General features: G+C 49.6%; 1 protein-coding gene across 17 annotated transcripts in view; it reads right to left on the bottom strand.

Annotated features, from left to right (window-relative positions):
• The window catches only part of Cit (citron rho-interacting serine/threonine kinase), a 176,924-nt gene that overhangs the window by 10,961 nt on the left and 139,136 nt on the right, over positions 1 to 26,827 (bottom strand). For 7 of the 17 annotated variants that reach the window (XM_075981753.1, XM_075981762.1, XM_075981832.1 and 4 more), the window contains 18 exons: positions 25,092 to 25,196; positions 19,626 to 19,766; positions 18,755 to 18,862; positions 16,802 to 16,964; positions 16,374 to 16,538; positions 12,739 to 12,876; positions 12,065 to 12,245; positions 11,835 to 11,926; positions 10,531 to 10,635; positions 10,129 to 10,298; positions 9,495 to 9,539; positions 8,971 to 9,051; positions 8,685 to 8,820; positions 6,472 to 6,611; positions 3,164 to 3,256; positions 1,797 to 1,905; positions 1,566 to 1,694; positions 949 to 1,029 (listed from right to left, as the gene is read on the bottom strand). In XM_075981753.1, the coding sequence (XP_075837868.1) occupies positions 949 to 1,029; positions 1,566 to 1,694; positions 1,797 to 1,905; positions 3,164 to 3,256; positions 6,472 to 6,611; positions 8,685 to 8,820; positions 8,971 to 9,051; positions 9,495 to 9,539; positions 10,129 to 10,298; positions 10,531 to 10,635; positions 11,835 to 11,926; positions 12,065 to 12,245; positions 12,739 to 12,876; positions 16,374 to 16,538; positions 16,802 to 16,964; positions 18,755 to 18,862; positions 19,626 to 19,766; positions 25,092 to 25,196 (2,182 nt within the window). The remainder of the gene's footprint in view (positions 1 to 948; positions 1,030 to 1,565; positions 1,695 to 1,796; positions 1,906 to 3,163; positions 3,257 to 6,471; positions 6,612 to 8,684; positions 8,821 to 8,970; positions 9,052 to 9,494; positions 9,540 to 10,128; positions 10,299 to 10,530; positions 10,636 to 11,834; positions 11,927 to 12,064; positions 12,246 to 12,738; positions 12,877 to 16,373; positions 16,539 to 16,801; positions 16,965 to 18,754; positions 18,863 to 19,625; positions 19,767 to 25,091; positions 25,197 to 26,827) is intronic. The other 10 variants (XM_075981804.1, XM_075981822.1, XM_075981840.1 and 7 more) reach the window with 3 other exon arrangements.

Genomic DNA, 26,827 nt, shown 5'->3' with positions numbered 1-26,827 from the left:
CCTCCTGTGTGTGCCACCATGCCAGCTATATGGTAAAACTCATCTCTATGTGATAGCGTCACTGAAACTAGAGAGGGCAGGACAGATCTTGCTCTTCCAGAGAGGAAAGCTGGTCCTCACTGCTGCTCCTGTGACAAGCCATGACACTTTTGCTTATACTCTGAAGAACCTACATAGAGGGGAACGATGGTCTCTAGCAGAGTGAGTGACCCCTATCCCCTTGGCCAGCAAAAGGAAAAGCAAGAAAAGCAACCTTGTTTCTCCTTGTTTTTGAGGCTGGTTTTGCACTTTGTTCCGGACCCCACTGACATCATGAGGGGCAGAGCTGAGCTGACCCAGAGTCATGGGTAACATGCATGTTGCTATAAACCACCAAGTTTCAGAATGGATTAACATTTATTTATTTACCTTGTGTGTCTGTGTGTGTGTGTGTGTGTGTCCTTTCGGCCATGATGGTGCTGTAGAATATCCACACGGTCTTGTCTTATGGACCTGCATGTTTGTGTGTTTGTTCTTGGATCCACTCTACAATTAGACACTTACAACCCAAGGATACAACCTGTGTGTTCAGTGTCAGTTCAAGGATGCTTACCACAGTGTTTCTTCTTACAGAATGAATGCATGTGACCTCATTGCTCTGCCTAGTCAGAATTAACTAATGTGTGTTCAACTCAGGGGCACTGCACAGCCTTGAGAATGACTTCTCATCCACAGGGAATATTCTCTTTTGTATCCTGAGATCGTAAACATTTCACAGGCTGGAATTCGGCCTGGGAGACCTGACTTACACATTTTCCACAGACACATTAGGTAAATACCTAATACTTAATACTTAAGTCCATTAGAATACTCTAGCAGCAGACTGAAGCCAAGAATTCCACACAGCTCTTTCCTAGGACATGGTTCAGCAAATAGGAGCCCCGCACCCCAACCCGGTACCTCACGTACCAAAGGCCAGAGGTAAGCGGCTCCACTTGAGATCGTCTGTGCGGCTACGCCTTCCATAAGAATCCACAAACACCCCAAATTCTGTATGGTGTCAAGAACATTTAAGGTGTTAGCTCCAGAGGCCACCTATGCTATGACAGAAGAACAAGGAACAAACCCCAGGGACAACTGACCAGATTTAACCGGACTGTTATAGCCAGCCGGCTTCCGCAGAACCATCACCTCAGTTAAATTAAAATGAGGATTTTCTTAAGTAAAGTTATCTCATCAATCAAATTTATTCTAGCAAGAGGACTAAGGCAAAGGGGAGGAAGGAAGTGGGGAGAGGGAAGAAGGAAGATGGATGGACAGACAGACAGGAGACAGAAGAGGAAGAAAGTCAGAGACAGGAAAGGGGAAAGAAACACCCAGTGATTAAAAAAGAAGAAAAACTTAAAACAAGTATCAAAAGAAAAAGTAGCAAAAACCAAACCAGAGGAAGAAGGTGAGTGACAAAAAGATGAAAGGGAGGGAGAGCCACCGAGGGCTTCCATGTCGCTGGGCAAACATCCTCTGCCCCTTGGCAGGACCCACCCTGCCGACCAAGGGAACCGCGGGGGCCCAGGCTGGGGACTGACCGTGGAAGCAAAGCAGGTACTCCTCCCGCTGCCCGGCGCCATTCGCCTGCACGATGGACACGGGGAAGCTGTTGGATGAGGATGCGAACACAGCAGGCGCCAAAGAGTGGTCATTCTTGTCCAGGAACTCTGTGAAGGCAGGTGAGGTGGGGCTTCAGGAACAGTGCCCACGCCTCCCTCCTCGAGGCCCGAGCCCTGTGGGGTGGGGAGGAAGACCACACGCGGCCCTACCCTCGAGTGTGTACTGCTTCATGTCGATCTCATAGAATTTGTTGGTTCCAATGAGGATACTGTAATTGGTGAAGTGGATACAGCTGCAGGGTTCGGAGGTCTCTATCTCCTGAGATGAGGGGCACAGAGGGACAGAGATGACACAGGACACCTCCTCTCCACGGCTGTTTCTGCCTGAGCCTCTAGCCTCCCATCTATGCCTGCCAAGATGACGTGCAACCTGCTTCTACCTAATAACTGTTGCTCTATACCAGCCCAGGCAGCCTCAGAAAACAAGGGGGAACTGCAAGTCCCAAACGGGTGAGACACCATTTCCACAGACAGGCAAAACACCAACAAAACGTTCTTCCAGGGGCGGAAGACTGGAATGCCACACCAACGATTAACACTGGCAGCAGGGATGCCTGGCCTCGGCGTCCTCCTTTGGGCTAGTTTGTAATTTGCTGGTTTCTAATTTGAGACTGTATTATCCATAGAGTATCCCTGCATTCCCGTCTTAATTGACTCATTATTTGTAGTCATTTCTAGGCCAATCCAAATATCATTAAGACAAAACAAAACGTAACCGGCATGCTTTCTTAAAGCGATGGCCCAGAATCAAGTTTGCCTGAAGCCAGCAGTTCAAACTTTAATCATCACCATCGTGGAAAACGTATCCATCGGCTCCCTGCCAAGCGTGAGGAAACAGACGCAGGACCCTACTAGGAGAGGGTAGGAAAACCAAAGGTTTTCTCTTTCCCAGTCTTAATTTCTCACTTACCAATCAGAAAACACTGAGGTAGCCAGCTCCATCCCCAATGCACAGGCTACACAGACAGTCAGCAAACACTGGCTGACAAGCCTACCGTGAGCCCGTTTCACTAACAACCACCTACACACATAACTCATATCTTTTTATGCTCTGAGTATTATCGTGATGTGACCAGGCATGAACCACAGCACACTTAGTCTGGGGCCAGGAAACACCTTCTCCAGATGTGAGGTTAACTTAAAGGTCAGAATGCTTCTCCTCCACACAGCACTCTGTCCTGAGGAGAATCAAACAGAGCCAGCAACGGCTGTCCCTTATCCCCAGAGACCTCTGAACACTGAGGGAGATGAGGCGGATGCTGCTGGAGACTGCTAACCAAGACAAAGCTGCTTCTGTCAGCTCAAAAAAAGATGCCTCCTCCATCCACCTCCAGATCCTCAACAGGAAAAGGAAAGCGAGAGGGTCACTCTCCTGGTTACCACAGGCTCTGGCTCTTCCAGGAAGGACAGGGCCATGCTCTGGGCAGCAGAGAGTCAACACAGCCTGCTGTGTGCACGACCCTGGCTGGGGCCCGTGTGCAGGCCCTGGGGGTGGGGAGGCTGGGCTGTTAGCTTGCCTTCCGGATGCAGTACTTGCTGAGGCTGTCGTTGTAGCGGAGGATAACGACTTTGCTCGGCATGGCGGCACAGATGCAGAGGCTATTCTCGATCTAGAAGGCCATGGGGGGGGGACAAGAAAGAGAACGCGTCACCGTCATGAATCGGATGAATCGGAGCTCTGCATAAACCTAGAGAAGGAGTGTGATTGGAGCAGAGTCTTGGTCTCAGCACTGGGGATGTTTCAGACCAGATCATCCTGTGATGGAGGAGTAGGATGGTCTGTACACTGGCGTAATGAGGGTATCATGGCCTTGGTCATCAGATGTCTATAGCACCCTCTAGTTGTAACAATCAAAACTGTCTACAGACGTTACAAATGTCCCCTGAGGACTGAATCACCCCTGCCTGAGACTCACTGCCTTAGCTGGGATCCAGAGATGGTCTAGCGGGCCATGTGACACCTCAGTTCATATATTTGTGCCTTTGGGTGGAGACGGACTTTTTGACATTGCCCTGAATGGGAGAGGACAGGGTGACGTGAGGAAGGTAGGGAGTAGGTTGTAAACAGCTTTGTCACGTGGTTCATCTCCACTGTCAACTTGATTTGGAATCACAGAGGACATGCACCTCAGGCAGGGTTAGCAGAGCCTTTCCCGGGCGGGTTAGCAGAGGCACAGCTTCTTTTCTGTCCCTGTGACAAAATCCTCTGACATAAATAACAAGGCAAGGGAGACAGGGCTCGCCCTGGGGCAACCTGTGGCTAGCTGAAGAGGTGGAAGGCGCAAGAGACAGGTGCATGCGCTAGACCGCATGCGCGCTAGCGCTCAGAATGCATGTGTGCTTTGTTCCTACGTCAAGTTAGCTACTAACAATAACCATTACAGGAAGGGCAGGAAGGAGGAAGCCTGAAGGATGCCAGCATCTCAGGCCTTCTGATCCACACTGGTGTGAGTTCTGGCTGCCATGCCTCCCCTGCCGTGAGGGACTGACTACCATGGGAAATCCGTCCGTCTGTAATTCTCCTGGTTGGGGATTTGGTCACAGACACAAGCAAATAAGGAATACACTTTGCATCTAGAGGGACAAGGTTTCGGTAGGGTCTATAGTACGGCCTTCTATATCAAGATGTTTCTACCTCTTACGCTCAGGCTTTTATCTTTCACCAAGAGTGAAAAGACATCCATTGCACACACAACCATCAACTGACGGTCAGCAGTTGAAGGAACAGAGAGGAAAAATGTAAATTATTCATACTGCTGTTCTGGGAGGCTGTATACAGTGCATTATGAGGCTTTAAAATCTATATGCACATTTCAAATGGGTTTTAATATTTTAAACAATAAAATAAAAGTGATTTATAGTTTTTAAAAGGTATTTTTGGAAATTAACATGTACATTTCTAAGTAACTCATTGTTCATAGGAACAATATTTAAAATATATGGGAATGTAATCAAAAATAAATGCCCACATCAAAGTTACAAGGTACAGCTAAAACAGCAGTCTGAAGCGCTGGTATTAGGAAATGCTATGAAATCCAGCGAACTAAGAACCTGGAATAACAATAGGAAAAAGTCAGGGGAAATTAAATGAAAGAAGAAAACAGACAAAGGCAAAAGATAATGATAAATAAAAAAATATGCCGTGACAGACAAAGTCTAAAGGTGATGCTGGAAGCTGATGTTGCTGCGAAGGTGCGGGCTGCTCCTGCAGAGGACCGGGATGCAGTTCCCCACAGCCTCATGGGAGCTCACAACTGGCCATCCTCCAGTCGCAGGGCTCATCTGGCCTTCATGGGTACCAGGCATGTGGTGCACAGACATTCATGCCAGTAAAATACTCACATACATGATATAAAATAATAAAAATGTTAAATGAAATTTCATCTCCATAAAACTGCTGCTAAAGTGTAAGTGTGCAAATATGTACACACATGTACAATACACGTCTATGTGCGTGCCATGCTGTATGGACACAGGTCAGAGGACAACTTTCCCACCCTGCACTCTGAGCAAAAGAGCCACAAAGTTCATTAAATCAGCTGTGCCTGCTTGCAGACACTCACCTGCAGGCGAGGGGACGAGGAGTGTCACGGAACCCTGGCGTGGGACTCCACCACTCCTGACCATTTGTGTGTAATTCTGCCCTAACTGTTCAAGGTCCCAGCATGGTGGGGTGGGGTGTGTCTTGGGAAGTGCTAGAGTATGTAACTGGGGAAGGCTAACTCAAGGAGAGGACTCTCCCCGGCTCTAGGGAATCCGCCATCCAGCTTTTCACATGGGTTCCAGGGATCAATATTGGATCGTCAGGCTTGTGTAGCTGAGCCGCCTTTGTCAGCCCAAAGTTGTACCTCTTTGAAGATAAATAAAATTGCTGAGCATGGCCACTCATGCCCACATCGTTGGCATTTCAAAGGCTGGGGCAGGAGTATTGCCATGAGTTTGAGGCCATCCTGAACTATAGTATGAGATTGGATTTCAAAGCAACACCACCAACCCCCAAAGAAAGGGAGGAACAGAATCGAAATGAAAGCTATGGGATCTGCAGGACGACTCAGCAGATGAGAGCATTTGCTGCACAAGTCTGGTGACCTGAGTTCCATCCCTGGGACCCCGCATGGAGGCGAAATGAGAGAATCCATTCTATAGCAAGGCCCAGGCCAGCCAAAGCTAGTGAGGCCCTCTATGGATGACAGAGGCTGGGAAGAAAGTACGAGACCCCATCATTGTGCTCAGCAGAGAGGACTGGAACATTTTTGCATTCTGCTATATTGCAAGTGGCAGTTCCAGAACCGATCCCTGGCAGGCACCGAGGGACTGCCAAATAAATATCTTAAATTAGATTTTGTACGTTTCTAGTAATAAGCACACTTTCATTCAGTTTAGACATGGGTTCCATATTGTATTGCTTTTTTATCCCCAAGTTGTTTGTGTTTTATTTTGAGACAGGGACTCACTATACACCTTAGCAGGCCTGAAGCTTGCTCTGTAGACCAGGCTGGCCTTGAACTCTGAGTCCTGCCTGCCTCTGCCTCCTGAGTGCACTGGTCCCTGCATCGTCCTTTTCAAGAGGCTCGGTGTATAGTTACGTACTCTAGAACCCTGAGTTCCGCCATTTGTTTCCTGCTCCTCAGACATTTCCTTCAGATTCGAAGCCTGAGCAAACTTTGCATCCACCCAAATTATTTCACTACCAAAAGGACGCCAAGCGCTCCTGGTGCACGTGCTGAAAACCAATGTTCAAGGCTGACTCAGTAATTTTGGTGGGAAGAGGAGCAGGGTTGGTTTCCAGAACATTCCATCAGCAAAGACCGTGAGGGGAGTTTACCTTGCCAGCGGCAAACAAGTGGCAGCCTTTGACGGCTTCAAACACACTGGGGGAGATGTCGGGCTGGGCGGGAAGGTGCGACTGTGCCAAGGACTGCTTCACCTTCTTCACGTCTACCAGACAGAGGGCCCGCTCTTCCCCTGCAGAAAGCAAGAGCTGTGGTCAAGAGGAGGCCATAAATGCCACCAAAGACAACTTGAGTACCCACGACCAGAAAGCATAGGAGCTCTGTGGAGGAGCCAGGGAGTGCCCTTTATCCAAGATGAGTGGGGCAGAAGGGGCTTCTGACTTTGGAATATCTGTATATAACGAAATACCTTGGGGATAGGGTCCAACTCTACATACAAAATTCTGCTATGTGCCATAGCCCCCTTAGAACCTAAAGTCAACTTCATTCAGTAGTGTGTGTGGTGGGGGAGGGAGGTGTTGTCCTGAATTTTGTCTGAGACCAATCAAATGAGATAAGTAGGGATTTTTCCATCGGTGACACCATGGTGACACCCAAAGATTCAGACAGAGGAACATTTCTGGATGTTCAGATAAGGAACATCACCGACATGTTCATCATCAGCCAGGCTTTAGAGCGGAAATGAAAGCAGCTGATTTTCTCGGTTCAGCTTCTTGGGGAATAGGGAAATTTTTGCAGGCATGAAACAGCAAGAATGTTGGCTGAATTTTGGGCAATCTCCGAGAACATGGAAGAAAGGATGTGTTAGGGAACCATGAGGGGGTCCATGTGAGGGGGTCCATGTTGTGAGAGACAAAGGGAGCGGCGAGAACCAATCACTATGTGGTGGTGGTGGGCACGGCGCTGCCCCAGCCTTCAGGGGGTGGAGGCAGGAGGACTGGAATTTCAAGGTAACCCTAAAAAATTCAAGGTCAGCCTGAGATACCTAGCTCAACTTTTTCTTTAAAGACAAGGTTTAAACCAGGTAGTGGTGGCAAAGCATGCCTTTAATCCCAGCATTTGGGAGGCAGAGGCAGGCAAATCTCTGAGTTCGAGGCCAGCCTGTAAGTTCCAGGACAGCCAGAGGTACACAGTGTGACCCTGTCTTGGAAACAAACAAACAAACAAAATTTAAAAGCAAGGTTGCTCTGAGTATCCTGGCTATCTCTGGATCAGGCTGCAGTACCTTTGCCTCCCAAGAGCTGGGATTAAAGACGTACACTACCACACCCCACTACCCACGTCAAAAATTAAAATAAACAAACAAACAAAAACTATTGTCAACAAGTAATGAAGTTAACAAAATAAAAGATGCTGCACTGACGTGTGACAGAATGGCCCCGGCCCATGGGTTCACATGCAGACAAGTTTGTGGGGACATTCCTACATTAGCTCAAATGGTAAAATATGCAGAGAGGGAAAGAGGTGTGAAATGTGTTGGCTGAACCCAGAGGTCGGGCTTGAGCGTTCATAAACATAAGTAGCCACGTCACGATCATGCGCAGGAGGCAAGCTCTCGGGAGGGAATGGTCCACAGCGGGGAGAGGCAACTACAACAAAGGGCCTGCAGGCCAGCGGAATGAAATATTCCCAGAATTCCTCTGCTTGGGAAAGAGAGGATGGGAGTCCAAGGTCAGCCTGGGCTTCCTGAGACCCTATCTAAAAAAGAACAACAAAGTTGGACTTCAAGCAGACTTTGAGGCCATGGGCACTGCACTCACAGGGTGCACCTACATACATGTGGGCAAACACACACATAAAATTAACCAGGTAGGTCCAGCGTCCAAGGGAGGTCTTGGGTTTCAGAAGGCAGCTCCCCGGAGTCCGTGAGAGATCTGGCAAAGAAGCAAGTCTAGCCCGACCCAGTGCTCCTGTATGGTGATCGCCTACTGATTCCCAGCATGCCCCTGCCACGCTAGCTGGATGAGATGATGCAGCCAAGGAGAAGTTTGTACCGGCACAATGCCGTTTGGACTTCTGAACCTCCAGAGCTGGGGGGTAAACAAACCTCTTTTCTTCATCAGTTGCCTGGTCTCAGGTACCTCACGACAGCAATGAAAACTAATTCAGCATCCTCCACTGGGCAGAGTGGCACAGCGTTCCTTGAGAGTGCCAGACTGTGCTAAACTGGACACTGACGGGGAACCAAATGTGGGCAAAGGGCTCATCAGAGTCACACGGAAGAGGGGCACTGCTGACCCAGTCCACTGCATATCTCCAGGTTGAAAGGCAGCTAAGTCAGAGAGGCTGTGACCAGGCCACCCACCTGCTATCATGAGCAGCTTCTCCAGGTCCTTGATGATGTAAATTTGGAAGACTGCTCCAATTCCTGGGATGTGAGTTAAGGAGTTTTTCAAGACATTTAGTGCATAGAGCCCTTCCTCGGTGCCCACCAGCACCACCTGCCAGGGTGAAGTCCAGAGACAGAGTATAAGTCACGTGACCACAGATATAATCGCTGTGCTTAGCAGCAGCAAAGCCAACCCCCTACCCATGCATCCTGACGGTGTGTGACTATGGCCAGTCACTGGGACAGGGCCCGGGCAACGTACCTGGTCGCTGAAGGGCAGGGTGCAGTTCATGTCAAGTCGGTCATCACCTTCCAGCTTCAGCAGAGAGTTTCCAAGTAATTTCTGCCCATATGTGAGGGGAAAATAGAAGAGAGGAGACAGAGGAGTAAGAACTGTCTACAACCAAACTATCCAGAGACGGAAATTTAAAGTCAAGCTCAGCAGCACACGCTGGACCAGAGCCTCACACGTGCCAGGCCAAGTACTCGACAGCTGAGCCGCAACCCCGAGCTCTGGCCCCATCTTTTGACTGAAGCCCCAGAGGCAGAATGGTTTTGTTGGTTTTTCCAGGGCAGCTGTTAATTAGCTTCAGAGTCACAACACTGTGCAGACACACAGGAGTGGGTGATGCAGGCACAGAAAGCTGTTCTGCGATGGGAAATAAGATGAAGCTGTGGAGGGTTAGAGGGTTACCAAGCTGTTAGGAAGGCCCCTTCCCCACCTCAGCTGCAACAAGAACCCAAGCAGGGGCGTCCATAGCAAGGCAAGCTTCTAGCCCGCATTACCTCAGCCCACACAGGCCGCCGCTCACAGGAAGTACAGCCACGGGCCTATTGTACACATATTAATGTACATTTCAGCAAAAGGCTCATGAGTGGAAAGAGACACACTTCATCTAAACACGCCTCTTCAGGAGGCTCACGGAGAAGAATGTTCCCACTGCTAAGTGTCTGCAGAGTGCTGTTTGGTCCTCGGTGGAGGACGCACCAATGAGCAGCGAGCACTGTGAGCATCCAGGAGGAGTGATGCCAATCAGAGCACAGGGATGCTTCCAGTGTCTTAAGGGTAAGTGGGAGAGCGGATGCTGCAGAGGCAGCTGAGGAGGCCACAAACAGCTAGCTTCCTGGAGTGCAGGTGCTCACTGGCTCGCAACTCAAGGACCTCACTGAGTAAACAGGAAGGCTATTCCAGGCAGACTCCACAGCTTCCCCCCTGCCCTGCAGGGCTGCTGAGGGAGATGCAGAAATATCCCACCGCTGCCTACAGCCTGCACCTTCAACACAACAAACCTGGTTACCACCCTAGCTGTAGCCAGTGGTCCTCAGAAGGAGTCAGGAAACCCAGTCAGGCAGTGGGATCCCCATCACTCCAGTCAGCGCCCACAGCCACACACTCTCTGACGGTCACGGGCATACTCACAGCATCGGCTTCTGCCTTTTCCCTAGAAACTCTGCCACCCGCGACGACAGACTCTAAGGCGGTGACCCAGCGCTGCTTGTCGGGGAAGCTGGGTGCTAGCAAGTACAGGGTTCTTCCAGGCCAGCAAGTGGTATGTGGGTGAGACTCCATCTTCAGTATGTATGGGACATCTAGAAGATTCCAGAGAGCACAGGATTGGTCGTGGATGCCTCCCCTGTCCTCACCAGCAGGGATAATGTCATGGCATCCGAATCCCACCAAGCCCTGGGACTCGAGTTCCTGCTAAGATGGGGGACTAGACAGAGGTCTTGGCAGAGCAAACTGCCACATCTCTATCCTGCCCCTCTCCATTTGTCAAACCCAGTCCACCTCTTGGGCAGGGCTCCTCTGGATCCCACTCACCTGCTTTGGCTGTATTTGCAAGTTCAGAAGCACCAACGGCACCATGAATAGATACGTCCCCATCAGGAAGGCACAGCTCAAATTCTTCCACCGGCCTCTGTCCAGCTTGATGCAAAGAAGGGTGGAAAGAAAAACAAAAGAACAGGACCAAGAACGAGAGAAGAGAGAGGAGGAGAGAGAGAAGAGGGAGAGGAAGACAAGAGAAGAGAAAGGAGGGGATGGGAAGGGAGGAGAGCAGAGGAGAGGAGAGGTGAGGGGAGGAGAGGCGAGGGGAGGAGAGGAGAGGGGAGGAGAGGAGAGGGGAGAAGGAGAGGGGAGGAGAGGAGAGGGGAGGGGAGGAGAGGGAAGGAGAGGCGAGGGGAGGAGAGGCGAGGGGAGGAGAGGAGAGGGGAGGAGAGGCGAGGGGAGGAGAGGAGAGGAGAGGAGAGGGGAGGAGGGGAGGGGAGGGGAGGGGAGGGGAGGAGAGGGGAGGAGGAGAGGGGAGGAGAGGTGAGGGGAGGAGAGGGGAGGAGAGGCGAGGGGAGGAGAGGAGAGGGGAGGAGAGGAGAGGGGAGGAGGAGAGGGGAGGAGAGGAGAGGGGAGGGGAGGAGAGGCGAGGGGAGGAGAGGAGAGGGGAGGAGAGGAGAGGGGAGGAGAGGGGAGGAGGAGAGGGGAGGAGAGGCGAGGGGAGGAGAGGGGAGGGGAGGAGAGGGGAGGAGAGGTGAGGGGAGGGGAGGGGAGGAGAGGAGAGGGGAGGAGAGGCGAGGGGAGGGGAGGCGAGGGGAGGGGAGGAGAGGAGAGGCAAGGGGAGGAGAGGAGAGGAGAGGGGAGGGGAGGGGAGGAGAGGGGAGGGGAGGGGAGGAGAGAGCAGAGCAGGAGCGAGAAGAGAAGGAGAAGCATGTAAAGAGTTGCAAAGGACAAAGAAGGAATGAGGTGCAGACAAGGCAGAGAGGGAAGATAAAAAAAATAAAGTGTGTCAGATGAGGGGCACAGTCAACTTTGTGATGACGATGCAGATTTATGGGCTAGTTGACTGAGGCGGAAGTTCTCTGGTGTGTTAGCAGGTGGAATCTTCAGGGCAGCACCCTGCGGGTTCTTCAAGGGGGAGACCTATAGATTGAGTATCGCACCAATAACCTTTAGAGAAGTCATCTGGCTTTTAATTTGAAAAATGGAAAGTAGAGAAGGCTTGTGAGGCAGTCCCAAAAAATAAATAAATAACAATAAATAAATAAAACCAAAAACTAAAAACAAAGCCTTCACGCCAACACTGGAAGACCTGGGTTAACCGCGTGCAATGACTTCCCCCTTAATCATTAATTTACCTTCTCTGGCTTCATTGTCATAGATGAGGACTTTTGACCCCTCCAAGACAATGTATTTCCTGTCCCAGCCTTGCTGTCCTCGTTTGTTATTCCTGGGAAAAGAAAGATGGGCAAGCGGAAGCAAGGTGGAGGGGCTTCCTCAAAGACACTTCCCTAGAAGAGACGGAGAGTGGGAGCAGATGTGGGCCCTCCAGGCCAGCACCTGAGTCCAGGCCACCCTACAATGGTACCTGGGCACTTTCATCCACCCCTCCAGGTGCAAGCTGCTGCTGGGCTCCTTGCTCTGGAGACCCGGGGAGTTCATTTTGTCACGGCAGAAGGCCTCGGTGAAGTGTGTGGCGTACTCAGCAGGCAGGCCACAGGTGGCTGGCAAGCAGGTGGAGCACTTGGGATGGCACATGAGCTGGCATTCTAGAAGAGAACAAGGGACAGTCTGATGGCGCTCTCCGCGGGCCACACACTCCTCCACCCCCAGAACAGAACGACTGCAGGTGGAGCTGAGCACACAAGTAATCCCTGTGCTTTCCCGGGTGCCAGGGAAGCAGCTGCTCCCCTCGACTCCATTGTCCTGGCCTCGGTCTAGGCTGCCCACGATGAGCTGTGTATACAAACATGTTTGCATGTTCAGTTCACGCCAGGAGGGGAGACACCAGCCCGACACAAAGGGAAGAGAGATGAACAAAGATGGAAGCATTTTACATATCAGCTTAGAAGTCATGAGCTGAAGCCACCATTTGAAGTCATTGCTTTAACAAGGGAAAAAAAAATAGTGTCCTCCCACTGAAGTGAAAAGCTTTGGTTCTGAATGCATTACATGACAGTTTAAAACATCGCCTCCACCTGACAGATTCTACGGACGGAGACACGCAGGTGCCCGGCACAGACGCATGGCTGCTGTGCTTACCGAGACATTTGGATGCCTGACGTCCGAAGTGCACAGTATCCAGACACACAGCACACTTGGTGGCTCGCATGTTCAGTCCCACGTTGAATCGGTGAGGAATGTTGTGGTGCATACGTTCCTTAAGACGCCGATTATATTCTGAAGGGAAAAAAATTTTAATTGAAAGTGGAAAGAGAATCCAAAGGATGGGAGAAACAGTCTCTGGTTAGGGTTTGTATAAGAATCTATTAGAGCTCTTACAACCAGGTACTTTGACTACATAGTTCCCCAAAGAGGAAAAATAGCCCCAAAGTACCTGAACAGAGTCAAGGTATCATTAGGCTTTAGGAAAAATGCAAATTAAAACCATAGCTAGGTGCCGGGTAGTGGAAAAGTCTAGAATTCGAGAAATGGAAAACCAGGTCTGGAGGATGTGGAGGAATGTGCATTCTTTGAGCTTTCCAGTGGGAACAGAAAATGGTACAGCTACTTTGGGACCCAGTTGGACATTTCCTCAAAAATACACTACAAACATCATCTAGCAATTCCGCTCTTAGCTGTATGCCGAGAGGACAGAAAACACACACACCCCCAATTGCATATTGCACACAGTGGCACAACTTACGGCAGCCAAAAAGCAGAACTAAGTCAAGAGCCCTCAGTGACGTAATGGGCGAGATGCGCCAACCAAACAATGAGATAGTATCTAGCCACGGAAAGAAAAGAACTGGGGTGCTGATGTGTGCTACAAGGTGGGTGGCGCTCAAAAACATGGTGTTCTGGAAAATAAGTCGGGCACAAAGGGCTGCAGGCAGTGTGATCCCATTCATTTGAAAGACCCAGAGAAGCAAATCCACAGAGAAATAAAGGAGATTAGTGGTTGGTGGAGGTGGGGGAGGAGACATAAGGAATAACTGCTGACAGAGATCAGAGGTCATCAGGGGCGTCCTCAAGTTAGTGAGCCGATGATCGGACAGCACTGTGAGTATACTAAAACCACTGAATTATACATTTCACATGGGTGATTCTTAGAGCATGTGAATTTTATCTTCATTAAGCTGTTAAATCATGAATCGTAAAATTATTGTAGCCATCGCAGATGCATCTAGATTTATATGAGTCAGTAAGACCTCGATGACCTGATAGTTACTCAATTTAAGAACATATTCCTGATAGAAGGATGACTGTGTGGTGGCACCCAAGTCTGTGAACATTTATGGCTGGGGATCATTGTTGTCTGATACAGGGTCTCATTATGCAGCCAGTGCCTGGCTGGCCTGGACCTCACTCATTATGTAATCGAGGCTGGCCTCAAAGGCAGAGATCTGCCTACCTCTGCCTCCTGAATGGGGGAAGCAAAGGTGATTACCACTAGCCCAGCCCTAAAAATGTTTGTGAATTATTTGTAAATATTTAGTCGTGAAAGCACGTATCTAATGCTTTCCATGGAACTCAGTTTAAAAGTCAGAGTTGTGAACAGCAGAATCTTTTTGTTATTAGGAACTGAGTAAAGAATTCTTTTATGCCCAGTTTTTTCGTGAATGACCTTTTGTTCAGAACTTTTTATGTCTGGAGAAACGAGTCTTACATTTCTGTTAACGAGGCTGACCCCACTCCATCCCCCATATAAGTCACCTGGTGAGAGGCATGGCCATAGTCCATACGGAGAAAAGCTCAGAAGACACCTGAGTTCGGCTCTGCTGGGGTCTCCTTACCACACCTTACCACACCGCCCCCCTCCTGTCTCGGGAAGTGGCAAGGCGCAACACGAATGCACAGTGCTACCCGGAGGGGGCAGTACACACCGGGAGGGTGCAGTTCACACCGGGAGGGTGCAGTACACACCGGGAGGGGGCAGTACACACCGGGAGGGGGCAGTACACACTGGGAGGGTGCAGTTCACACCAGGAGGGGGAAGTTCACACCAGGAGGGGGCAGTACACACCAGGAGGGGGCAGTTCACACCGGGAGGGGGCCGTACACACCGGGAGGGGGCAGTACACACCGGGAGGGGGCTGTACACACCGGGAGGGGGCAGTTCACACCAGGAGGGGGCAGTTCACACCAGGAGGGGGCAGTACACACCGGGAGGGGGCAGTACACACCAGGAGGGGGCCGTACACACCAGGAGGGGGCAGTACACACCAGGAGGGGGCAGTTCACACCAGGAGGGTGCAGGACACACCAGGAGGGGGCAGTACACACCGGGAGGGGGCAGTACACACCAGGAGGGGGCAGTACACACCGGGAGGGGGCAGTTCACACCAGGAGGGTGCAGGACACACCAGGAGGGGGCAGTACACACCGGGAGGGGGCAGTTCACACCAGGAGGGGGCCGTACACACCGGGAGGGGGCAGTTCACACCAGGAGGGGGCAGTTCACACCAGGAGGGGGCAGTTCACACCGGGAGGGGGCAGTACACACCAGGAGGGGGCCGTACACACCAGGAGGGGGCAGTACACACCAGGAGGGGGCCGTACACACCAGGAGGGACGCTTGCAGGACACCTGCTAGTGGACATACAGCGACAGGAACGCACCCAGGTCTGCATGGCCACAGCCATAAGACAATGTCATCAAAATCCTCAGCCTACAAAGCCTGACGGTGAAGCCAGGATACTGAACGACAGCTCCACTCTGCTCCCCAAACCATTTTCCTCGTCCTTTTCATCTCTGCACGACACAGTATTTTTGAGACCACAAAGAAAACCCTTTACCCTGCCAGGAAGTGGTGGCACACACCTTTAATCCCAGCACTCAGGAGGCAGAGGCAGACGGATCTCTGTGAGTTTGAGGCCAGCCTGGTCTACAAGAGCTAGTTCCAGGACGGCCAGGGCTGTTACAAAGAGAAACCCTGTCTTGCAAAACAAAATAAAAAACAAACAAAACAAAAGGAGAAAACCCTTTACCCTGTAGTGGTCATAATAACTGGCCACAAGTTGGTCACATTTGAAGTGCCCACAGTCTTTCCCCCACTGATTCATTTCCTAAGAATTCACCCCTCAGCCACTCCTGGAGGTACAGGATGTCCTAGAAGGGGCATGTGGCCGCAAGAGCAGGTCTCCTTTAGTAGGGGACTCCTCTACGCACACCATGGAACGCTGTGCAGTTCTTTGCCAGAAGGAAGCAGATCTAATGCACTAATGTACAAAATAAACAATGCAGCAGCCTGCAATGTCCAGGACAGGGTCAATAAGATTTTATTTTTAAACGGACCTAAGAAACACAGGTTAGCTTTCTTAGTTCGCTGTCATAGCCTGAAACTCACAGGGATCCGCCTGCCTCGGACTCCTGGGTGCTGGAATGAAAGGTGTGTACCACTATGCTGACTTGTGTTCTTGAGATATATTTATATCAGGTATGGGGCTGAATACTGACAGTAGCTGTTCTGGGTAATGGATGGGGAAGGAGACCGTTAGCAGTGTTACACTGGGGTCCTGAGGACAGACTTCTCGTGCCTGCCTTGGGGTTCCTGGGTTAGGTCTGTCTGGCCACACGCTTCCCTCTGCCACCCTGAGGTGTAGCGAGATTCCCTTGCGAGACGCTGGCACCACACTCCTGGATTTCTCAGCCAAATAAACTCCTTTTCTTTATAACCTACCCCATTTCCGATGTTTTGTTACAATGGTAGAAAAGAGACGGCGACAAGAGCCTACCCTCTGGAGTGGACGACTCCTTTCGGCGGCTGGATGGCGGGGCGAGCAGGCTCATGGCACTGGGCTGGTGCTCGGGCGACCGCACGATGGCAGACATGGCGATCTGCTGTCTCGCAGTGGCTGGCGTAGACGGGTGTGGGTGGTCTGTGGCTTTGCGGTGGGCAGCTGCGGAGACAGCAAAACAAAGCCTGCCAGTTGACATGACCACCTAATGGACTAGACGAAGAAGGCTGCCCGTGGCTGCCTTTCAAGGACCAGAAACCAAAAGGACAGGTGTTGTGCTAACTCAGCGACACCGAGGAGGCTGCAAAATGTTCAGACTTGGGACACGTCTGGAGTGAAAACACACTGGCCACAGACAGACATGCTGAACTGGTCTTGGCCAGCCTCATGGGGAATGGTCTTCCGCCGGGTCCCAGAGCTCCTACCTTCCTCCCGCGCAGACCGGAGCTCGATGCGCGTCTTCTGAAGGGCTTCCTCCAGCTCTGCGCAGCGCGCCTTCTCCTTCTCCAGGGCCAGCTTCAGCTCATTGTACTGCAGAGGAACCTGTGTGGGCAAAGCAGGGTCCTCTTTCCGTCGACTAAATAAACCCTAGCAATGGAAACAGAGATATCTCCTAACTCCTAGAAACTGGCACTGGACCCAAACTAAAGGAGAGCTGACTCAGGAGGAGCAAGCCACCGAGGCCAGGCACATACTCACTGGAAGTGTGTGTGGGGGAAATGGCATGTGAAGGGGAGGAGGAAGGGGAGGCCGAGCCTCAGCCCATTCCAGTCTGCTGAAAAAAAGAGTGGGGTGCGGAAGTTTTCACCGAGAGGGTTAAGATGCTTCGGCTGCCTCCACCGCTTCCTCTAGCATCCCCAAGACAGGAGAGTCACTTCCCGAGAGTCTTTTCCCCTCAAAAAATGCAATCAGGTTGGATGGAGGATGGAGCTGGGAGCGGTGGCTATGGTTCAGAGGTTGTTCTTGCCTTTGAACTTGTCTCATGGTGCTTGGTGACAAGACACGGGGAAGGGGTGGGCTTTGTTTTTTTAAAGAAAGCAAAATTTGAAAATGAATGCTAAAATGATATCAAAACAAGGGGCTTACTAAAAAAGAAAAATACCAACAGAAACATTTACTGTACACAAAAGAGGAAAAAAAAGCAGAATTACGCCATCTGACGAAAAATTACTGAAAGAAAACCAAATGCAAACGCCCTAACTACATCAATGACAACCAGACAACAGTCCGCTGCTAAAATTAAAAAAAAAAAAAGATTAAGTATCATGAGCATAGCAAATATGGTACCATGGTATGCAAGAAAACCCTCCCGTGCCAGCACCGTAGCAAGGGGCAGTCTTGGAACTCTATGCCCACCCCTCAGCAGTAACAGTGACCCAGGAACACTGAGGCCAATCAAGGGCATTGGCCCTGCATTCCCTTCTTCTGACTAATCTAAGTCATGAAGCCCTTCCCTTTAAAACTGCTGCCATGGCCACTACAGTGTGCTAAGACCCTTGGGAGGAAACTGCCAAGCCCCTAGAGACCTTTCTGGAAGTCAGAACATTTGGCCAACCTCAGATGAGCGCTTCAGCTGTTGGGGAGAGGCATGGACTGGGCTTGTTTATAAAGAGCAATCTTCACACTGGACTCGTCACATGCTCCAGCCCCCCCAGACTACGGCTGAAGGAGGTGGAGTATCAAATGTCACGGCTGGCTTCTCATTCAGGTTCTCCTTTGTTACAATTCAGAGCCGAGAGTGCAGGGCCGGTGAAGGCAACAGCTATCGAGTTTTAACCAGGCCGGTTCAACTTCCTGCACCAAGTCAGTCATTTAACAGCAAGGGACAGGCAGGCATGGCAGGGCACACCTGAAATCCCAGCACTCAGAACACTAAACCATTGTGAGTTTAGGTCCAGCCTGAGTTACATGGCAAAATTCCATCTTGAAAAAGATCAAAGAATAAAAACTAAGCAAAAACCCTGGACTCAGTCGTCCTGGAGACCCGTGTGGTTGACATTCCACCTGCTAAACTCTCAGGAGTCACTTATACATGACCTGACCCACATGGGAGTCCTAGACACATGACCTTCGAACCAAATATTCGACCTATGCCGAAGCCATTTTCTCAGCAGATGCTCTGGCCTACCTTCTCTGCAGGAGCAAAAAAAAAAAAAAAAATCCCTCCCTTAGGAGAGCAACTTGCTAGTCTTGATCAACAGCTCCCCTAAGACAAAGGCTACTCCGGTTACATTAAGACCCAGTCCTCAAACCAGAATAAACAAAAAGGTGTGTTTTTCTTCTGCTTGCGTGATTATTCGTCACAGTGGTGTGCATCCACAGAGTCACGGGGGATGGAGCAGGGCTGCCTGCTCCTACTGTCCAGCACTCTAACTCACCTTTTTCTTCTTAGCCGGTTGGTCCATCTTAGCTTGCAAAAAATCAATGAGTTTGGTTTGTTGAGAAATAGTGCCTTCCATTTTCACCTTTTCATGAGAATAGAGAACCTGAAATTCATGGAGACAAAGATGACCTCAGAGCTGGACAGAAGTGTATGTTTGAATTCAGTACATTAAGAACATGAACAGTCAAGCAGGAAAACACAACACAAAAAAACACTGGTGGGTAATATCTAGAAAACACTGGTGGGTAATATCTAGAAAACACTGGTGGGTAATATTTAGAAAACACTGGTGGGAAATATTTAGAAAATACTGGTGGGTAATATTTAGGAAACACTGGTGGGAAATATTTAGCCCCAATCTTACGGCAAGAAGAAAAAACACACGGGACCAGCAAGATGGCTCAGTGGGTAAAGATGCCCTGCATCTGACTGGATCCTAGGACCCACATGGAAGAAAGAGAGAATTGACTTCCACAGGTTGTTCTGACCTCAGACACACATCCCATGCCAGACCTCCCAAATAAATAAGCAACCAATAAGTATATGAAGAGTAAAAATGCGAACTGTTGATTAATGAGATTCAGATTGAGGATACTTCGGAGAGATGTTTCAACTTTAAAGAGTGTTTGTAAAATTTCATAATTTAATGTTAGAGAAACACAGGCAGCATACAAATGAAGGACACTGACAACCGCAATGGGGCGGGGGAGGGGAGGAGAAAGGGGGGTAAAAAAGGAGAGGAAAAAAAAGGAAGGGGAGGAGACAGGGAATGGAGGTTTGGGGGAGAAGGGAGGAAAAAGGGGAAGGAAGGAAGATGGAGGAAGAGGAAGCAACAGCTGTCTGCAGCACCCCCTGCTGGCCCTTACCTGAATGTTTTCCAGCTGATATTCCAGATCACTTCTTTCCGTCTTCAGCAGATCCGCCCGGTCCAGCGCCTCCTGCAGCCCTTGTGTCAGGCGGAAGATGTGGCTCTTCTGCAGGTCCATCTGCTGCTGCAGCTTGGCTTGCTGGGAGGGGGAGGGAGAGGGGGTGGCAGGAGGCTTGATAATGTGCAGAGCGCCACTTCCTTCCCACCATGGCTCCCATTCCCCAACTTCCGGCGTGACTCCGAAGTCCCCTTATCAAACCACCTCCTTCACCTCCTTCCAGAATTGCTGGTGGTTTGCTCTTCCAAGTCAGGAGGGCATGGCTAAAAATGTTTAAAGGTTCTCCTGAAGGCACATGCCTGTAATCTCACACTGTACGGGAAGTCCAGGCCTGCCTGTCCTGTGCTACCAAGAAAGCCATTTTGGTACCTCAGAGCAAAATACAGAGAGCTGACAGCGAAGCAGTGAGAATCAGTTTCATCTGTCCCACCTGGGGGTGTCTACGACCTCAGTGGATAATCAGGAAAGCTACACAGGCCGTATGGTTGCACAAAGACAAATCACATCAGCCCGACTGGAGCGCTGTCCTCGAGCGCATAAACAGCCACAATTAGAGGACACATCTGCAGTGTGGGGACACAGAGGAGCCTAGGGGCGCAACAGGATTTGGTAAAACCCAATGAAAAAAATCAGGTTCACATACTAGAGCTAGTGTATGTTGAAAAATCTCCCCAATCTTGACAGTCTAAATCAGCCGGCCCCTTCCTAAAATGCGTTTCATTTCATCTAACCTCTGGTTGTCATGTAAACACAGCCAAGGTGGCCCACAGAACCTCTTCCTAATGGTCTAAACTCTCTGCAGAAGAAAGGAAAGCAAGCTAAGAAAGCAAAATAAAGATCATCCTGGGAGCTTTCGAACAGTCCCAGGCAGATGCCCCAGTCCCCAGCCGAATGGGGCCACAGTGGCCTCAGACCGGCTGGCCCTCTTACTTCACTGCTTTCTGCCAATGTTTTACTTCCCATTTGAATGGCAACAGCTGCCAGAGGCATTGTGTCATTGTAAGTTGAATCTGGACCCTGCCATCGCCTAGATCCTGGCTTAAATCCTGCTCATATTGCCTTGCCCAGCCCTCGCTTCTTCCTGAGTGGGTGTAAAACCCCGACTCTCTGAGTGACAAACTGAACAGTGCTTGCATATCTTCTATCAGGGAATAAGTGCTTGGTGCTGGTAGTCTCTGTCTGTCCTTTCTTCTCTCCTTCCGATTCAGCGTTTTTCACACTTTCCCATCTGCCTTGTCTACCTATCCAGTCACATTTAGTACGCAAGATGGCTAAACTTAATGGTCAACTTGTTGGAGAGATTAGTGAAGCAAAGCTGAGTTTTCTGGGAAGGCCCAGGGCAATGGGATCTGAGGGCCCTTTGATGGAGCAGCAGCGCCCCCTGGAAGAAGAACATCACCGGGACTGTATCTTGCCCTCAAGTCTCCTCTCTCTCCTGCTCTACATTCTCCCGGCTGCCATGGTGTGCCACGGTATGCACGCCTCCAAACCCTCCCCCAGTAAAGATGGATGGTTCCTCTGCAGCTGCGCGCTAAAGCAGATACTTTCTTCCTCGAGCTGCTTAGGTCATGTGTTTTGCCACAACAAAGAGAAAAGTAACTACACTAAAGTGCATAGCCTGGAATTTCGAAAATATACCAGAGTCAAACAACAAAGCCCACGACAGCGACAAAGAGGAAGGCAGTTTACACGCTGCCAGGGGGCAGTTGCAGCCCTTCAGGCTCAAGAGTTTTCCTTCCTTAGTTTCCTCCACGATTTTTAGGGCATTAATTAGTGAGCGGGAACCAGGGAAACATGTCATGGGCACAATGGTCACTTGGTGACAGCTGGGCTAAAAATATTTCTCTAGACTAAACACATCAACTATCTGCTGGTTCTCCAAGAAATAACCAGATAAGTGATGTCTGTGCTCTATGGGACGTTACCCAAGGCATCTGTCTGCTGCCCAGAGAGAGGCAGAGGGAGGTGTGTTTGTGGGCCAGCGTTCCCCTGGGAGGCCGACTTGGCGATGTGCTTAGACCTGTCCAGCAGCTTTACGGGAGTGACAAGAAGCTCCTGACAGAACTGGAGCAGGAGCGACTGCGGTGAGCAAGAAAAATGGTCAAAGCTAAGAAGAAAAAGTTGGGTAGGATGGCAGTTTTAGAAGATCAACTGAACAAATATGGGCCACAACGATGTTCAAGAACAAAGTTAGTGGGCAAACAGGTGTGATTTCAGCGGTTAATGAGCGTCGATGGCGTGATCAATCAAAGAGCCAAGTAATGGTCAGGGTTCGCTGAGCCCAAGGGAGAGACAGAAATACATGGCTACATACAAACCTTCCTCCGCCCTGGGTAAGTCACGAACCTTAACCAATGAGCAAACAGACATCCATCTTGGTTATGACTCCCAAAGGACTGACATGGGAGAAAAGCCATTGTAAAATCTGTCAGAGGAAGTTAGTCACGAGAGGAATTTGGGCTGGAGACTACAGATTCTTAAGTCGGAGACCAAGTTGGTTTCTTTGCTGTCTCTGTCCCTATGGAGACAACAGTTTGGTGGGGGCCACACTTAAGAAGCGCGTACCGCACCCTGGATCCCAAACATGTTCTGGACAGCAACAACAATTCTTTTTTTGTTGTATAATGGTTTTTGATGATGTGTGAATCCCCACTCAGATCAGCGTTGGCCAGATGTCTACTCAACATCTCCCCGTGAGGGGCAGACTGGGAAACTGAAAATGTTCCCCTAAGTCAGAAGCGAGAAGGTGGGGCTGAGTCAGGCTCCCAGAATGCTATTCCTGGCTTTGCCACTGACTCACCATGTAACCTTGGACTGAGCACGGAGCTGTCAGGGCCAGCGTGCCCTTCGCAGATGGAAAATAGGACACTCGGGAGCCTCAATTATTTCTGTCCTGTTTCTGTTTCCAGCTTGTGCCTAATTGTAGGAACATTGCCTATTCATCCCGGAGAAAAGACCACCTGGTAGGCTGATGGTTTCTATTACAGGTCAAACATTCCCAACATCAAAACCCCAGATTTGAAATGTTCCCCAACCCAAAACTTCTTGAGTAGAAAATGCCACAGCTGATCTCATGTGATGAGTCACAGTCAAAATGTGGGCATATTAAAAATGCTGGACAAAGACTGCTGAGGGAGTCAGGACTATGCTGCTTGCCCAGAATGCATCAGGCCCTGGACTCGAACTCCAGTAGCACACACGAGCACAATCTAACATTACCGCCAGTCCATGTATATACAGTGTCTGTGATGGGAGGGAATCGCATGTTCACATTTGGGTCCTATCCCCAAGAGATTCCATTGTTTATACGTACCAACATTTCTTTTCTTTTTTTTCTGAGACAGGGCTTCTCTGTAGCTTTGGAGCCTGTCCTGGAGCTAGCGCTTATAGACCAGGCTGGCCCCGAACTCACAGAGATCTGCCTGCCTCTGCCTCCCAAATGCTGGGATTAAAGGCGTGCGCCATTACCGCCCAGAACATGCCAATATTTCAAAGATCCAAAATCAAAATTACTTCTACTTCCAAGTATTTTAGCAAGGAATAGTCAACTTATACAGTGAATTTCATTATATCTGAAGAATTTCATATATGTTTGTACATACTACATAAAATTATTCTTTTTATTTATGATGCTAAGGATCAAACTGTCAGTTTCTTGCATACTAGATCATTTTAGCTATACCCCCACCCCCATCACGTGTAGGAGGGCAGTTGGTTCCCTCCTTCCGCCATGACCAGAGATGGAACACAGGTCATTGGGATTGGGCACAAGCACCTTTATTCTCTGAGTCATCTCACCAGCCCCAGCTCAGCTCTGGAGACAGAGCTTCTCACTGAACCTGAAGTTAACTGTTTCAGCTACGCTAGACAGCCACTGGGAACCAGGACCCTTTGATCTCTGCCTCCCCAGCACTGGGGTGACAGGTGCGCCACTGCACCAGCTGTGAATGCGAACTCAGACAGATTCTCATGTCTGAGCAGCGTAACTCTACCAACTGAGCCATCTTCCCAGCCCCGATCTGAGCCATGAGTGTAGCTCAGTGGCATTGAGGGCATTTGCATTGTTGCACAATGGCGCCACCATCCACCTCCCGAACTTTGCCAAGCGCCCAGCTGTGCCTTTTAAAGTGCGACTTTATGGGACATCTCACTGTCGGCAGCTGTAAGACCTGCAACGTTTTCACTACGCCCCTCGGAAAGAACAGCACGGCCACGTCATAGCCCTCAGCAGAGCGCCTCAGGAACTCTGACCACGTGACCATCATGGGACTCCAGCTAACTGAGCTGCCGTGCCTTTCTCCAGCTTTTCACCAGGTCTCAACAGGAAGTGCATTTGCCCTTGTGGGTCAAGGTGAGTGAGGAAGAATTATCATTGGCGACGCCTTGTCTGAGACTTTGGCTGGGGGTGGGAAGTCTTTACCAATTTAAATAGCAATTTTCAGAGTTCTGACAAGACAAGACACGAAATCACAGAAGGGATGCATTTAGATCAGTTTGAGCTTGACATCCTGTGTCTCAGAATCAGGAGAATTCTTTCTTAATTGAATTAAGTGCATGTTCAAAAGTCCTCAAGAAATTTGGTACTCAAAAATCTGATCACATCCTTGCCCTGTGTAGGAAGCTAATTTGCATGAGTGTTCTATCAACATGAAACTTAATATGCTTCAACTATCAACTCTTACAGGCAATCTAACTCAGTCTTCACTCAGCCCTGTGCTCACTAAGCCCCTACTGGGCATATCCTAACTCGGATGAACGGCAGCCTCCACTGAGCGCCTTACGATACAGGAAGACACAAATAATGGGTGCTCTGGCCTTCAAGACAAACTCTTTTACTGGGTTAAGCAATAGGAAGTGTTATGTGGTCCCCTTAGGACTCTACCTCAGAAATTCTAGCTTCAAAAATCTGAATGTCTAATTTGGATCCAATCGCCTGAATATAACAACTTACTTCTTTCAAAATCTTAGCTGAGGGCTCACGCGATGCCTCAGTGGGTAAAAGCAGTTCCTATGCAAGAATGAGGCCCTGAGGTGGAATTCCCTCCACCCGCCTAAAAAGCTGGGCATGCTGTGGATGCCAATAACCCCAGGGCTGGATCTCTTGAGGTCACTGGTCTAGTCAGACTGTGGAGCTTCCACTTCCATGAGAGGATCTGTCTCAAGGCAGCAGGGCGCACAGCAACAGACGAAGCCACCAACATGCTCCTCTGGCTTCTGGATGCAGAGCACACAAGCACACAGCCCACACATACACATGTATGCAACACACACAGACACACTCACACATACTCTCTCACACACAGTGTCACATACATGCATGCACACACACACACACACACACACATACAGACACAGTCACACAGTCACACATGCACACTGGCTTGTCCTTCCAGGTGGTTTCCTCACCTCCTCCAGAAGCCTCTGCTTGAGCTCCCGTTCCGTCTCCAGCTTCTGCTGTAAACTCCGGGCGTTCATCTCGAGCATGGCGTGCTTCTTCTCCAGGTCATTGAGCTGAGCATTTGGAAAAATTGGCCATGATGCCACATTTGGGAATGTTAAAGGGCTGCAGACTTTGTGAGATGTTCCCAAACCTTCACATGTAAAGGATAAGCACGGTCTAAAAGTCTCAGGTTTTCATTTGGAAAAAAAAAAAAAAGACAAGTCCACACAACAAATATGAGGACAGGCATCCCCTCTGTGGGCCAAGTGTCACTGCACCAAGTTTTAAGAGAGTGGCTGCTCAGCTCACTGGTCATGTTTTGCCTAAATTTAATTAAATGATCATATTCTGAGGGTTCACAAATATATGATAGCTGTTGGGATGAAAAGATGGACGAGCCGGGTGGTGGTGGTGCACGCCTTTAATCCCAGCACTCGGGAGGCAGAGGCAGGTGGATCTCTGGGAGTTCGAGGCCAGCCTGGTCTACAGAGCTAGTTCCAGGACAGGCTCCAAAGCCACAGAGAAACCCTGTCTCAAAAAAAAACCAAAAAAAGAGAAAAGATGGCCGAGCATTCCCAAGTATCCTTCATCTGGTCCAGAAAGGCAGAGAATGTGGCTACTGCAAGGGTGTCAGCTACCGTGAGGTACACCCCCGAAGTCGACAGCCTTGTTACAGATAAGATAAAGTGGTGTCAGGATGTCTAGACACATAGAGGTTGACTATTAAATACTACAAAAATAGCCAACTAGACTAAAAAAGCAGCAATCAGCTAAACCCAGAAAGGTTCATTTCTCAAGACAGTAAATGTTTACCAATCTTGACCTGCTAGACCCCGAGTCAGAGCTGGCTTCGGCTTCTGTGAATTTCCAGTAAGAAACTAATCACAGATGTCCATAGAAATCTATGTTCATCACAGTGTTATTCATATGGGGGGGGGGGAACAAAACCTGGACGAAGCCCAAATTTCCTGTACAGAGCAATGCTCAAATTAGATGCCTGTGTGCAATTTTAGTTTTTCAGAATTACAAGTTTAAAAAAATATTAATAAGCCAGGGAAAGCCTCCAGTTACATGATTTTTTAAAAAAAAAAGATGTTAAAGTATATAAATAGTAAGAGTCTAAAGTTATAAAAAATGTGTGTATGCACATGTCTGCGTGTATAAGATAAGCAAACAAGGTAACTGGTACCAGCTTTTCTTTTATTTTTCCTGTGATTTTGTTATTTTTCCACAGTAGCCCCAAGAAATGACTTTTATAAACATGAAATAAAACCCCAATTGCCATTTTATGTGCACATATGTGAAGAGGAAACAAAAGTTTCTCTGTTATCTCCTGTTGCTATCAAGGGTCTAGTCTACATTTCTTCAAGTCTATTAGACAAAAGCACCAAACACTGGCGCGTCACTGCAGGTATACGGCAGACCACAGGGCATGGACAGAACGCAAGCAGGCCTGACGTGACACACTGAGGACTTGTGTGCATGGACTGTGGTCCGAATTGTCCCCCAAATACTAGAAACTTCATCTGACTTAGGTGCGGATGATAGCTGGAGGCGGGGCCTTTTGGATATCAGTATTACATGAGGCTCTTAAGGCGAGGCCCCAGGGAGGCATTAGTGGCTTCCTACACTGACGCCTAAGCTGGCCTGAGGAGCTCTGCCTCACCACGCAGTATCTGCCATCAATATGTCACAGCAAGAG

The sequence above is a fragment of the Microtus pennsylvanicus genome, chromosome 1 (assembly GCF_037038515.1).
Source record: "Microtus pennsylvanicus isolate mMicPen1 chromosome 1, mMicPen1.hap1, whole genome shotgun sequence".
Lineage (NCBI taxonomy): Eukaryota > Metazoa > Chordata > Mammalia > Rodentia > Cricetidae > Microtus > Microtus pennsylvanicus.
The sequence above is the reverse complement of the archived record's forward strand: the minus strand, read 5'-3'. Positions and strand labels throughout refer to the sequence as shown.